Below are 15,518 nucleotides of genomic sequence, written 5' to 3'. Positions count from 1 at the left end.
TTTTTTCCCTGTTTCAGTACAGAGAAAGCAGTAAAACATAATACATTACAAGCACAAAAATTGACAATTTTGGTTCCTATACAGATAATCTGGTTTTAAATATTGAAATTTCACAGCTGTGTTTTACTATGTCATCTAGAAACATTTCTTTCAACACTACATCAACAAAAGACACATCCAACCTACATGTGTGTGGATAGGGAAAGAAGATTATTATTTTAGCCACACCTAGTAATTTCATGAAACATAGCAAAAAAGAAACAGCGCTTTGAAATTTTAATGAAGCATAATTTTTTTTCTGTTATCATTTGTATGGGGAATTCCACTACATACTACAATGCTCACAATGAACGCTTGTGTCAAACGCAAATTAAGTGCGTCATCCAACTGGAATCATTTTAGCACCGTGCATTTCTCAGTGAAGATTGTTGTTCAGTCTTTGTTAATGATTCAAAGTGTGCCATTTAGGAACTTGCTACAACAAATATTCACATACAGTACTGTAATTATAGCAATCGTTTGCAGGGAAATTGTGTAGCAAAATCTTCAAAAGCCATCATTACATGCACAGCACCAGCAGTAGTAGTAAGTTACTGATTTAACAGCAATCAATGTACGCTGGGTAGGGAGTAAGGATGGCATTGTACAATTTCTAGAAACACTGCTGAAAATGATATCTATATCACAGGCAAATGATGGAAAAACTTTACCGAAAATCTTTTTCTTATGTTTTTATGGTGGGGAATCCAAATATGATACTTAAAAAACTGTATCACCCACCATTTCTTTAAAAAGTTGCTTAATTTAATAAATTTAACAGCTTTTATATGGTTAAAATAATTTAAAAAGGAGGTGGAATGAATGTAGATCATGATTGTAGTATTGCTTAAAAACATTTGCTGGCAAAAAGGGTCAATTCTATTTTTGTGTTAACAGATTGAGTTTTGTTTACTGTCAACCTAACCTCACTTTACCGCTTCCTGTACATGTGCTCAGTACAATGTCTAATCGTGATTGTAAAAACTATGCTTACAATTTTTGTTACATTTGTGGTGAATTTGTGATTAAAAATACCAAAGAAACATTACAGACTTTGTGAAAAAGGTTTATCTATCATACTTTGGATCTAAACTTGGCAAGATAAATCTTTGGCACCACATAAGCTATGTTGTGTGTGTTGATCTGAGAAAATGGTCCAAAAAGGAGAAAAAAGCCTTTAGATTTATTTTTCCCAAGATATGGAGGAAGCCAAAAATCATTCCAATGACTGCTACTTTTGCAGTTATGGTGTTACTGGTTATAATTCAAAAAACGAAGGTAATAAGCTACCCTAACATTCCACCAGCAATCCAACCAGTAGGGCATGGTGTAGATTTTCCGGTTCCTGAACCACCAGATTATGAATTCCACTGCAAAACAAAGTCTAGAGCCCAAATTGTTTACTCAGGCCGAGCTTAACGATTTGGTTAGTGGTCTGGGATTAATGAAAGAAAAAGCTGAACTGCTTGGCTCTAGGTTAAAAGAAAACTTCTTGGCAGTTGGAACCAGCATACACATGTATAGAAAGAGAGAGAGAGAGAGAGAGAGAGAGAGAGAGAGAGAGAGAGAGAGAGAGCAGCAATTTTCCAAGAAGGTGATTTTGTGTACTGCTCAGACATTCCCAGTCTGACGAATGAATGAGTGAGGTATTGAATACAAAAAGTGAGACTGGAGGCTGTTTGATTCATCCAAAAGTAGTTTAAAGGCCATTTTATTACACAATGTATGCATCTATATCTGTTGGACATTCTGTAGATATAAAAGAAAGCTATGAAAACCTAGAAATAGTTCTAAATAAAATAGGCTATTCCGCTCATGGATGGTATGTGGCAATCTAAAAGTAGCATGCATGCTACTTGGTCAGTAAGGTGGCTTTACCAAATTTCCATGTTTTTTTGTGTGAATGGGACAGTAGGGCTAGGGATCAATACTGGTGCAGAAAGAACTGGCCTGTTAGGGAGTCTTTAAAACCTGGTGAGAACAACATTCTAAAACCTCGTAGATCCAAAAAACGTACTCCTACCACATCTACATATAAAGTTATTCATAATGAAACAGTTTGTAAGGGCTTTGCTTAAATATGGACCATGTTTTAAAGTATCTTTGCCAAACGTTTCCACACTTTCAGAAGCTAAACTAAAAGAAGGCATCTTTCTCAGACCTGACAGAAAATTGATGTTTGATGTTAACTTTGACTCCACAATGAACTTAAATGAGAAAGTAGCATGGGTATCATTCAAGCAAGCTGTAAAAAAGTTCTTAGGGCATAAGAAAGACCCAAAAGTGTTTCTGTTATAGCTACAATGTTAAAGTAGTTTAAAATTTTAGGATGTTTGATGAGCCTGTAAGTTCACTTTTTGAACAGTCACCTTGATTACTTCCCGAACAACATGGGAGATGTTTGTGAGAAGCAAACAGTTTTCACCAGGATGTTAAAGTGATGCTACCGAGGCCACTGGAACAGCAACATGATGGGGGGGGGGGGGGGGGGGGGGAGACTACTGTTGGTCACTTCACTAAATAGTTCAGCAAGTGAATCATTGTAGAAATAGCTACAGAAGCAGCTTTAATGATAAAAGAGAAAGAAAATACAAACCAATTCCAGCTGACAAGTGAAACCTCTATTAACATGTATCATTGTTTTAAGTAGCTTACTGTAAGTAGAAACCTTGCTTATGTTGCAACAAAGCATTTCATTAATTTCCCCATTTACCGTGTACCATAGGATTTTTATACTATATGATAAAAACATATTGCTCGGAAACTATGAGGTGGGGGGGGGAAAAAAAAACTGAGGCCAGATTTGGATTCAGCTCATAAATATCTGTAAAGACCAGCTATCTGAATAGTTTTAAAAAAACTTTGACCTGTGTATTTTATCATGGCAACAGCATGGCTCTGAATTCAGTATCACTGCAGTCTGCCTCGGTAATGTGTTATACAATCTCACATGCCTTACCTATTACAGGAGACCTGAAAAATTCATTTTCAATAAATTCAAATTAAGGTGCAAATATTGCCTCAAAATTCAAAAGTGAAAATTACTCAACTGTAGCCAGATTAACTATTGTATCAGAGAGAGACTTATTTTCTGATACTGAAAATGTAATTTGTTTTCGGTTACTGGTATAGCACACCATCTGGAGAAGCCCAATTTGGTACGTAATGTGCATAAGAACGTGCATGTAAAATAAATGCACAAACGCAATACCTTATCAGTAGACTCAATGCTCTGGTGCCACACCAATTTTGTGTGTGTGTGTGTGTGTGTGTGTGTGTGTGTGTGTGTGTGTGTGTGGTGGGGGGAACCACTACAAATACAAATCCTGAAGTGAATCAAATAACACAAATTTTATACTAAATAGGAAAGTGAAAATAATAGTCAACACAAATGCGTTGAGGAACAAGACCACTAACCTATGTCAGCAAAAAATCAAGACACTAAAATCAGTATCTCCTCAATAGATACAAAAAAGGTCCTGCATCTAGAAGTGAAATACAATGCATTAAACATCATTTAAACAGCATTAGGTTGGATTATATATAGCTGATTTCCAGAACAAGACCGTATTAATGATGGGGGGGAAAAAGCAGCTGTGTATATCATTCAGATTGCTAAATGGAGGTAGTTCCCCTAGTGTCAAGGTGTATGAGTGAGATAAGGACACAAGGTCTTTTTTTAAATTTTTTCTTTAATTCTACAGATTCATACACAGTACCACTGGGTGGTTTAAAAGGCACTTTAACACAATCTTTTATGAATTTTCTGAGGCACTGTTATAAAAAATTTTACATTAGCCTATCAGTTCTGACTATTATAGCCATGTGTCAACTGGAAGCAAACAATGCTTAAGTTCTGAAATATTATAGCAAAAAATTTACATTTCTCCTTAACTTCTTCAACTGTGAAGGACATTTCATGTGTAATTACAGCTTAGAATTTTTTGTATCACTAATGACAAAATCTCCTGAAAGTAGAAAGCTCCTTAGTTATTTTTAAAATTAAGTATCGACACCCTTTTCTCATTTTTTTAAAAAAATTACAAGTCAGTCAGTGATAGAAAAAGTAATGAAAGGGAAATAATACTTCCTTATTACTGATCCTATAAAATAGAAATAATAAGTATCAAATACGAAATAAATATATCAGTCATACCTGTAAAGTATGTCAAAACACAGTGTGGTAAAATGACAATCAGTAACAAAAAATACTTGCCATATGAACTTAATATTTAAAATACAAAATTAAGAATAGAGAAATAATACGTTAGATTAGGACTTTTATTCAGCACACGCAAAGAGGAATACTTCAAGACAGTATCGCTTCACCACAACCCAGAAGAAAAGCCTCCCGGAGGGACACGGCTTCGCTGTGGGGCAGTGGCAGCTCGTGCAGGAGAAGATGTAGCAGTGGAGGCAGCAGGAGCCGAAGCAGCAGGGGCCGAAGCAGATGCAGCAGTGTTTTCATTGTTGACATTGGCATTAACGTTGGTAGTTTCATTTGCATTATCATTGCCATTTGCAACAGATGCTTCTTTCACGCCATTGGTAGTGGTGCCATCTCCTGTGAGAAGATTACATCTAATAAGTACTGATGAAAAATCCAACAGATAAACACATCTCAAGTGTACAAAAAATTTCTTAACATATCTTACTTTACTGAGCTTCTGTATAGCTTAACTAACAATATTCACTAACATGTTTATTTACCATTTACTATACCAGGCACTGTAAGTAAAAAATATTTGAATACTTAAACAACATTTAAAAAATGAAATGTATAAATAAAAAGTTGCAAACTACACTGAAGAAGAATGTACTTACCCAAACTTAGGAGGGCTGTTGGGGCTGACAGAACAAGAAAAAATATGACCAAATTTTAGCCTTCAGAACAATTTACTTGTTTAGGTGCTGAAGAAATTAAGAAAATAAAGGGAAATGGCAAATGCTGTAGAAGGAAGGCTACAACTATCATAACATTATTCAAAGGGTAGAAAGAGGTAACATAACAGACATTGCCCTTAAACCTGGGATAAATTACTTTTACCAATTACAGATCAATTTATTTAAGTTTCTGTTAATTGAATGACAGCTGTTTTACACAATAAGCTGCCCTTATGATAATGAAGTTATGTGAGAGTTTAAGTGCTTTCTAGTACCAAACACTAACCAATGTTGTAATAGTTGCGTTTGTGTATCTTGAGACAGTTACACACTATGTGATTGAAAGTATCCAAAGACCCTATGTAATGCGGAATTGCAGGCAGACCTGCCAGTAGAAAATGATGTGAGGAGTACTGTGTTATCAACGCAGAAGCAAAAATAATAGAATGGTTTTGTCAGGTGACCTCAGTGGCTTAGAGTATGGATGTCACATGAGTAACAAATCCATCAAGAATACTTTAACGCCACTAAAGCTGCCGAAGTCAACTGTCTGTGATGTGACTATGGTGGAAATGTGAAGGAACAATCATAGTTAAACCAAGACCAGGCAAAATGACCTGTACTGAAGGACAGAGTCCTTAAAGCACTAAGGAGGGCGACTGTATCAAATCGCACAAAATCAGTCAAGGAACCATTTGAGTTCTGAAGTTCTACGAGCAGTCCACCTAGCAGAATGACTGTGCAAAAGGAGTTGAAAATAATGGGGTACAATGGTCAGTTAGCTCTTTATAAACCACACATTTCTCATATCAGTCCAAATTGATGCATTGTAAATTGGCGATACCGGACAGTGGGTGACTGGAAAGAAGTGACAGAGTGATGAAACACATCATACCCAGTGCAACTTGATGGAAGAGTGGTTTGGTGAATGTCTGGAAAACTTTTACCTCCCATCATGTGTAGTGCCAACAGTGAGGAGGAGGGGGGTGGAGTAGAGGAACAGTATAGGGTATTTTTCAGTTTTAGGGCAGTTTGGGGTGTGGTCCCCTTATTGCACTCTAGGAAATGCTAACTGCAGATGGATATGATCACATTTGACATCTTTCTGTGCTTTGTGTAGTAGAGAAACAGTTCGGAGACAACAAGTGTATCATCATGACAATATAACTTCTTGTATAACAGTATCAGCAAGGTAATGGTTTGTGGATAAGAAACTTCTTAAATGGAATGGTCAGACCTGAGTCCAAATCTGAACCCAAGGCAATGTCTTTGGGACTGTTGGAATGTCAACTTAGTGATGTTTGATGCTTGAGTCTGCAGCTATGTTCTCTGGTTTCAGCTCTTGAGAAACAATTGGCTGCCATACCTCCACAGACTTTTAGACTCCTCACTGGAAGTGTCCCCAGCAGAGTTCATGTTGTCAAAGGCAAAGGGTGGACAGACCCTGCATTAATGTCCACTAATGGGTGTCCAGATACTTTCAATTAGATAGTGGATTATTTTAACATAGTGTTCTCGGAGAGGAATATTCTGGAAAGATACTGGAGAATTTTACTGGAAGGAAGACAGAAGCAAGTTTATACTTCTGATAATTAAGAACTCTCGTACATGGAAGACAAAGGGACATGCTAAGGGAGTCAGGCTCTAAACAATGTTTGATCATGCTGCTCTTCTGGCCCCATGTGGACTACTTATTTATCTGTAGTTGCAAACAGAGGAGGCTTTTTGCACCTCCAGATGATTGAAGTGCTTATTGTTAAACCACAGATACATCTACAGAGAAAAATCATTAATGATATTTTTTATGGGTGTATTTAACTACTTGCCACCAACAGATATCCTTCAAAGTTTGAAAGACCATAGTTAATCTCCCTCACTACAAAGGTCAGTGAAGAACATGACATACTAGCAAGAAATAAGTCACCAGATAAAGAGTTAAAATTTGTCACAAGTATACAGTGACTGAAATTGAAAGAGGAGGTGGTCCAAATAAAGCTGCTAGAAACATTATTTTTAGATACTTTTGTGAAAAGATAATAGCGAACTACAATGCATTTGGTATATTTTAATTCATCAGGGAACAGCAGGATTATACTTTGGGGAGAGGAGGGGGGGGGGGGGGGGGGGGGAATACATCTACATATTTTGTTAAAGTGTAGATTCTGTACCACAGAATTTACATTATGTTACTGTTCACCAACGTCAATCTTTCAATAACTTAAACAAGAAACTGGAAATAATTATAGGTTCATACTAATTAGCTCCACTAAATTCAGCTAACTATTTTAGCTTGAGAAAAATTATGTTAAAAAGTACAATACTAGGAGGAAATATGAGCTACACTACTATACTATGTCACAAATTGAGCCCATAATGGCATGAAGTACAAGCTGTAAGACATTCTGATAACCTCCTCACAGAAATACAACTATCAACAGCAGCAGACATGCACTTAATTTAGATTAATATCTATTTTCTTTACATGTTCCAAAAGTGTGAACAAGTTCTTGTATTGGAGTAGTTAGACATGTGTAAGTGGCCAGCAAGGAATAATATTTATTCCAGCATGAAACTGTTTTACAGTTGACTCCTCCCATACTAAAACCTTTATTGTGAATGCGATTTACAAACTATTTAACCAGCAACTTGAAGATGTCACACCGTATGGGGTTAGTTGGGGAATCTTATGGTCAAATCTGGTAATTGCTAAATAATGTAACAGCAATGTGTGACTACAGTGAAATTATCATGCCATCAAGCCATTATCTGGATATGCATCTCTCTCTCTCTCTCTCTCTCTCTCTCTCTCTCTCTCTCTCTATCTCATAATTATCATGCAATTTGTGCTCTACAAATGTACTAGTACTATATAAAGCATGCACTCACCTGAAAGGAAAAGCATGTGGTCAACTAAAGTAACTACTGAATGTAAGGCATACAGAAGTGCATGAGCTGTTTGGAGTCTGAATTGAACACAATACTTTCCAAGTAATAGTCTAAAAAAATATACTGCAGTAGTTAATGATCTATTCTATAATATTCTAACAAGGATCTATTTCTGAAAAAAGATAGTACTGTGCAACACTGCATATGAACAACACACTATTTTGAACATCAAAATAGAGTAAGACACTACACTGATATGAACTAAAAATGTGACTAATTTACACATACGTTTCCTATATTTAGCAGTCTGTTTTGTAGAACTATGCAGTAGTTATACAAATATATTTATCTACTGCCCTGACTGCTTCACTATGTTGAGATGTGTGAAAGCTCTATGACCCAAAGTACTACCTACAGTCACACAGCAGGCAGATTGCTAATCCAAAAACACTACTATGTTATACAACATACCAAGAAATTTATTTATCCTCCTCCGTACATTTCTGTTAAGTCCATCTGCACTCTCAATACCATCACCAGTAACAGGGTTACGACGGACTTCTGCTGAAAACGCAGAACATGCCACACCAAACATGCCATAGATTACAGCCCACAACTAAGTACACTGACACAGTATTTATAAAGCAGGCAAGAACAGTTATTTCAAACAAAGGGGTGGGCAGAAGGAATGTAAGGTGATTGCACAAAAACAACTGCAGTAGAGAATAAAGCTTCAGCAGGAAATGTGTATCTTTCAAAGAACCGCAAATAACTTTCTTGAATGACTTACAGTGACAACCCCCCCCCCCCCTCTCTCTCTATTACACACACACACACACACACACACACACACACACACACTGTTTTCCTCCATCAACATTCCCAAGTAATTCCCAGGTGTCTGAATACAAGTCTCAAACTGCACCATTCTCATGAGGTGCATTCAGATTTATAATATACTTTATGGATGACTAATATTGACACTAAATTTGACTGCTTTTGCTTGTGAAATTTTACAAGCACAATCTGGGAATATTTCAGATTTAGCACACTGTAAACCCCCCCCCCCCCCCTTTCCAGCAACAAGCTAAATGTCAAACCAAACATGTTGAGTTTTACACTTTTTTTGATTAGAATGATTCTACCAAATAACTCGCATCAAAGACGAGAAAAACATTTTACTATTTACAACACTGAGTTTCAACTGCCATTCTATCTTCTTCCAGTATTAATCCTTCACTTTACAGTGAGATATTCTTGTTAAACTCCCTGATAGGTCAAAACTGTGCACTGAACCAGCACTTTGCCTTGCCTTCATGGCCATGTTCTTACTGACTGAGCTATTCAGTTTGTGACCCAGAACCACAGTTTCAATTTTGTGTCTAGAATGTAGAAGAAGTGCACAAGCAAAATTTAAGCTTGCAGGCAGATCATGAGTTACACTCAGCTTTATCAGTAAAATCACTGCCTGTGAAAAATAAGGGACCAGGTCGGAGACCCTGTCTGCATAGAGATAAATCTTTCTGGCTAGTAAAAACAGTCTCCATTTCTCTCACACTCGAACCTCTGAATGCTCACAATCCACAAAATTTTTCATGTAATTACTCATACATATTTAGTATGCAGACTTTGTACTTTTGCAATTCCTTTATTCAAAACATGAAAAATAATTCCCTATAAACCATAACTGAACAGCTAGATGTCTACAATATTCCAGGAATCATGTCCACCACCGTAAGTGGCAATTATTAAGGAAAAGAAGAAAATGTACTTAAACATTAAGCACCCTTAGGAGGTATTGGGCAAGAACTGGAAACATGCTTTCATACCAGATACCTGTGCCAAAATAATGCATGCATGTCACTTACATTGATATCCTTTGCAGAATCAAGAGATATGCAGGAACTTTATATTCTTTTGAACATTACATAATGTTGTCTCAAACTGCATCTGTTAACTAAAGGTGAGAACAATCGCTCCAAAACACTATCTCAAACTGTTCAGAGAGAAAACTAGATTTTTCTCTACAGTTTTCAATTGTTTTGACAATATTCATGACGAAACTGGACCAATATTTATTGTTCCGAGTCGCTAGTAGCAAGAATCTAGCTACCAATTGTCACTGGCAAAAATGCTTAAGGTCCCTGATAGATGCCATAGAAACAGATGCAATTTTGAGACAGCCACTCACCTCTGGGAGAGTATATGTTCTTGCCATTAGCAGCAGGTGTGTTATCCAGCTCATCACCAAAGCCAAGGTTAGATTTAGATTTCAATGAATATGGAGTAACAGGTTTCGTGGTCACTTCACCAAATAATCTATTGTGGGTATCATTACCAGACTTTACACGAGCAGGTGTAGTATTAACAGATTCTGGTTCAACGAATAATGATGACTGCATATAATTGGTGCGGCGTTTGGGGCTCTGATCCACAGGTGCAGTCCCAAAAATATCGCTTGATCCTCCACCTGGTGGTTTCAGTACCCTGCAATGACATAACAGACATGAATGAAAATTTCAGACTACACACAACATAATTACTTATGCATCTAAAGGAAAATTGCTTCAATGCACTAGAAATAAAAGAGAGCCACGATTTCTCTTAACACTTTAATTCAAATATTTTGATTCATCTGAACACGCAAAAGGATATGGAACCCATTAGTAACTGAAACTGCTGAATTTTAACAAACAGCAGTTTCAATTTTACGCTGTAGTAGAAGCAATAAAATGAATTATGTCATACAAAAACTTCACACTTAAGCAGTGAAGGATTTAAACTAAATTCAAATTAGTAATACCTGTCTGTACACTTAACAGCTTACACACAGTTGTGGAGTCTTACTCAGATGTCACTGCCAGGTTAAACCTAGGCATAGGAAGTATGTGGTCAACCAAAGCTCTTTATTACCAGATCTTTAACCCACATACTGAATCAAAACCCAAATCTTTTACCATGTGTCATGAAGTACAGCTTGTCAGAATCCCATCTAAAGGATGGATCAGCAGCCTAAACTTTTCAACTACCATAGTGCTATTTTACGCTATTAGTTCACATACAGATGACATGTTTCAGGCTCCATCTCTCTCTTTTGACCTCACTGTCAATGGAATCACATACAAAGCACCACTGTATAAAAACCCAGTTTATACTCAGTCAATTCTAAGCAGCTAAAAGGACATGCAGTTTAAAGTTTTGTGCCAGGCAATGAACAACATTAAAAGTAACTAAATATAGGATGTACAGATACCATCACAACTTGGGAAAACAGCAAATGACACTTCTTATTGTTGCTGTGTTTCCACTCCAGCTATGCTTAGCTACAACCATAAATGTTTCACATGAAACTCCCAAAAGAATCCTCCTCCAACAACACTGTCACCAGTTTTTTTTCCTCATTATGAGCCAAGTATGACATTCCACTGCCTCAAAACAAAATTTCCATTGTAATGACATCTTACCATTTTAAAGATTTTTTGATCACACTATCTTATAGAAAGTCATATGAGAAAAGTGTCAAAATATGCTGGACTAATGAACCAAGTGAGAAGACCTGCTGAACTACAGTTTGACCCTTTTCACAATTTGTTCATAAAATCTATCACCAACTGCAAAGAAAAGCCAAAGGATTCATTTTTAGATGGTAAAAATATTCTAACAATTCTTATTGTAGCGTTTCCAGCATTATTTTCTTAAGCATTGTACTTGCCTCAGGTGACCTGGTGATCCTTTACAATCTGCTCCAAAGAGATCATGGCATTCACCACCTGGAGGTTTCACTGACCTGGAATATTACACTATTGAAGCATATAGGAATGCAGATAAAATGGCAAATTTTTCAGCTTTATGATACTGCATCACAGGGATGAGTAGGGCATCCTTGTTGAAGCAATGTGTTCAGCTGTACCACTTCTGCCAAATTTGGTAGTTAAGCCATCTGCTGCTGCATTTTACAGGTAGTTTCAATTAAGTTTGGAATCCAAAACCTATAGGAATCCCCCAGTGTCAAGGACAATACTACTATTATCAGTAGCTACATATCCCTCTGTCAGTTAAAACTACAGATTTTTGTTAAGCCATTCAACAACATCACCCAACTGTTACTGATATTAGCTGATGAGACAACTGCCTTCAGTTCTTATTACTGTCATGCCACTGTATTATGAGTTACTGCAAGTTCAGTCACATGTGGGGCCACAGCTCTCAGTTTGATAGTGCATGTATTTAAACATGCAATTTCTTGTTAACAAAGTGTCATGGAAATAATACATTGCATTAATTATGACTCTGCCAAATGAACAAATATTTCTAAAATGTAATCAAATCATGATTTTCTATTATTGATGGAAACATCCACATTTAGGACTTCAGTCAAAACAGACAGCTGTGATATTAAAAATACACATCGCACAATAATCGTCATCCCATTAGAAAATGGCTTAGTGCTAATATCTACCTCCCAAATAAGGAAGAAGTATCAAGTAAATGTGCCAAAAACAAAATTTTGCAAGTGTTGAATGCTTCACGGAAATATTAAGGTATAATTAGCTAGAAGCTCAAGAGATGAAATATCCAGATGAAAGGGGTGATGTCTCTGCCCCCCTCTCCCCACACCCTCTAATTACCAAAAACACCAGCAATTCAAAAAACAACTTGTTTTGCATCTGTTATGTTCATGTGCCCAAACACGAACAACTTCACCGTCTGCTGGAAAGAAATTACCAATGTAACATCTAAAATATCGTCAATGTGGAGTCTCTGCAGCCCAAATGTAGCTGCTACAAAGATGTTAGCATAATATTTTGTTGGGGGAATTTGCTTCTGTGTGAAACATGTTTATCACCAGAAGTTCCACAACATAATATTACTGTTGTTTGAAGTTTAACCACTGTATCATACATTTCATCGCGCGCATTGTTCGAGATTTTTTATTCGACAATTCATCAGTAGTTTCAGAATTTTACAGACTTTACACGCCGAACTACTTCCGAGCTCAACAATGGTGTCTGTACTTCGATCCATTCCGTGAGAGACGGAAACGCTCCCCGTGCTTGTTACCACTCTCCCCTACCTTGCGTGACGCGCCACCCACCCACCCTGCGCCATAATGGAAGAGGGACGAAGACCGGCTAGTCAATGTATTCAGTCTTCGCAACGACCACGCCTTAGTGTCTACCGCGTTGCGTTTATTCTCTCTGAAAAGCTGCCCGCAAGTCGTGGTCTAGTGGTTAGCGCTGCTGCCTCTGGATCACGGGTTCGATTCTCGGACAAGTCGGGGATTTTCTCCGTCTGGGGGACGTCATTTCATTATTATTCGGGAAAATGGGGAGACGGGGGAGTGTAAGGATTGGGAATTTGTACGGGCTCTGATAACCGATCATCATCATCACCTGAAAAAATTTCCAATTCTAAAAACAACACACGTTAGCACCCATAAAAATGGATCGAAAGATATTTAACATTGTCTTGATTGATAGCGTAACAAGCCTATTTGAAAAATGCTATGAATCATCTGGAAGAAATGCTACGGCCTTAGAGAGTGAAAATCTTGTAGCAATGTCATTAGGTTAGTTTTTGAAAATGTGAGTACGAAAGTGGAAAGTACATCCAGCAAGTTGCAATCGAGATTAATGAGTAAAAAAATCTACTAGCCAGTTGTTGTAGCAAGAATTTGCAGTGTGTATTTTATTACCAGAACCTAACACTTTCCATAGAACCTATCTGAGTAATAATACTTGAATCCAGACGCAATAAACTGACTATGTCGAGGAATTCTGCTGTATTTTTACTACAAATTACTAAATGTACCTTCTACAAAAATATATCGTACAGACATTGAAGTAAACAAACTGATGTGAACAGTCTTTGTAGTCACACCTAGTTGTGATGGTTATTTTAAGCATTGATATCTGAGCGATTCATCAGGACTTAGGATGAGTTACCAAGATGATCATCGCAAATCAAGCCCATGACAATTGCATTTAGTTTCATTCTGATTATATGGTAATCACTTTTAACGGTAAATTGCGGTGATGTGACATCAGAGAATGTTAATGAGAAGTAAACCGCGAACAATTTTACAGGCTCAGAGACGAAATTACACTTAATGCGACGAAGCTGAAGATAGCCTTTTCTGTTCTGACTTTTACAATTTGTCAGGCGGCGTAACACTTCTCTAGACGCCGAAAATGACGATGAGACACGACATGATTTGCTAACGTCTTTACCATACGTACAAGTCTCTAAAGAATTTGCGATGCCGGGGAGTGTCACCAAGCACCCACAAATGTAATGCGACATCTGGAAAACTCTAAAGGTGGTTAACGTTGTATCTCTGAGACAAATTGTAAGAAATTAGCCAGCATTTTTCCTTTCTCTGCGGATGATGTCTGACAAGTGTACTACTGTAATACCGTCTAGCAGTACCAACCTCTGTAAAGGCGACAGGTCACAGTACCAACAGCATCTGTCTACACATCTACCACTTTAGCCATGTATTTCTGTTTCAGAGCAAACATTGCCGCTGCCCAACGCTCTATTCGTTAAACACTAGTAAGTGGCTTCTAAACTTGAACAAAGGACAAGAAACAAGTTTCAGCGAAATTTCCTATGAACCAGCAAGGCATGACCTTGTCGAAATGAGATTACAAGATTTTCTAGCGCATTCTATGAACAATATGAATACAAAGCAGGTTGCGGCCATGTGGAGCTGGTCCTTAAAAGGTGGAGGGCAACGTCCGCAAAGAAAATCGACAGGTCCTACAAACCACTTTATGCCTACAGCAAAGGTATTTAGTAGAATGTGACCCTTAGTTATATACTTGGTCAGCAAATCGGCATTAGCTGAGCAGCAGCGATTGAAAGTATCCACTGATACTATTTGGCGAAAACATGACTTCTCTGCTACATTTATTGCTAAAACTAAGTCAGTACGTATTGCTAAGATAATAATCATTCTTCCCACCAGTAATGTAATGTTATCTTGCCATCATGATCGACAGTTGTGTTGTGCACTGGTTGCTTGAAACAAGAACTTGGCACTATATTACCAAAGTATCCGGAGGACATGTGATGCAGAACTGACCACTGGATGTCATGAAGTGGACCAGTCTGTGTAAAAGGAGGCGGAATGTAGTATGTTGTCACTGGAGAGGCACTAACAGCAGAGTGTGTCAGCCATGAAAGGTCAGTAATATCAAACTTATACTACGTCCTTTAATGTCATCTGAATAACAAATCAAACAGGAACATTTCACCCCTTCTAAAGCCGCACAAGTCGACTGCTGATGATTATGAAGTGGAAACGCAAACCAACAACCGCAACTAAACCTCAATTAGACAGACCTCTTACTGATCGTAAAGGAGCGACGAGCACCAAGGTGGGTGGTTACAAAAATACGATATGGAATCAGCACAAGAAATCACTGATCAGTTCCAAAATGCTACTAGAACTCCAGCTAGCACAATGACTCTGCGCAGAGAGTTAAAAAGAATAGGATACAATGTTTGGCCAGCTCCTCGTTAGCCATACGTTTACGTAGTCAATGTTACACGACAGTTAGCTAAAGGTGAAGGTCGTCACGGCAGGGTAGGGTAGGTGTTTTTCGTGGTTAGGTTGTGGTCCCCTTACGGCGCTTAAAATGCAAAACACATTTTACCGCACTGCGCACAGTAGAGAAACAGTTAGAAGATGATTCATTGTATCA

General features: G+C 37.6%; 1 protein-coding gene across 5 annotated transcripts in view; it reads right to left on the bottom strand.

Annotated features, from left to right (window-relative positions):
* Positions 1-3,711: 3,711 nt before the first annotated feature.
* LOC126299113 (microtubule-associated protein Jupiter-like) overlaps positions 3,712-15,518 on the bottom strand; it is a 110,306-nt gene continuing 98,499 nt past the window's right edge. For 2 of the 5 annotated variants that reach the window (XM_049990812.1, XM_049990811.1), the window contains exons 2-4: positions 10,001-10,296; positions 8,281-8,370; positions 3,712-4,603 (exon numbers count right to left, since the gene is read on the bottom strand). In XM_049990812.1, the coding sequence (XP_049846769.1) occupies positions 4,365-4,603; positions 8,281-8,370; positions 10,001-10,296 (625 nt within the window). In that variant the 3' untranslated portion in view covers positions 3,712-4,364. Of the gene's footprint in view, positions 4,604-8,280; positions 8,371-10,000; positions 10,297-11,521; positions 11,597-15,518 lie in introns of all 5 variants that reach the window. The other 3 variants (XM_049990814.1, XM_049990813.1, XM_049990815.1) reach the window with 2 other exon arrangements.

Source organism: Schistocerca gregaria, chromosome X (assembly GCF_023897955.1).
Source record: "Schistocerca gregaria isolate iqSchGreg1 chromosome X, iqSchGreg1.2, whole genome shotgun sequence".
NCBI classification, from domain to species: Eukaryota; Metazoa; Arthropoda; class Insecta; order Orthoptera; family Acrididae; genus Schistocerca; species Schistocerca gregaria.
This window is presented reverse-complemented; position numbering and strand designations above follow the sequence as displayed.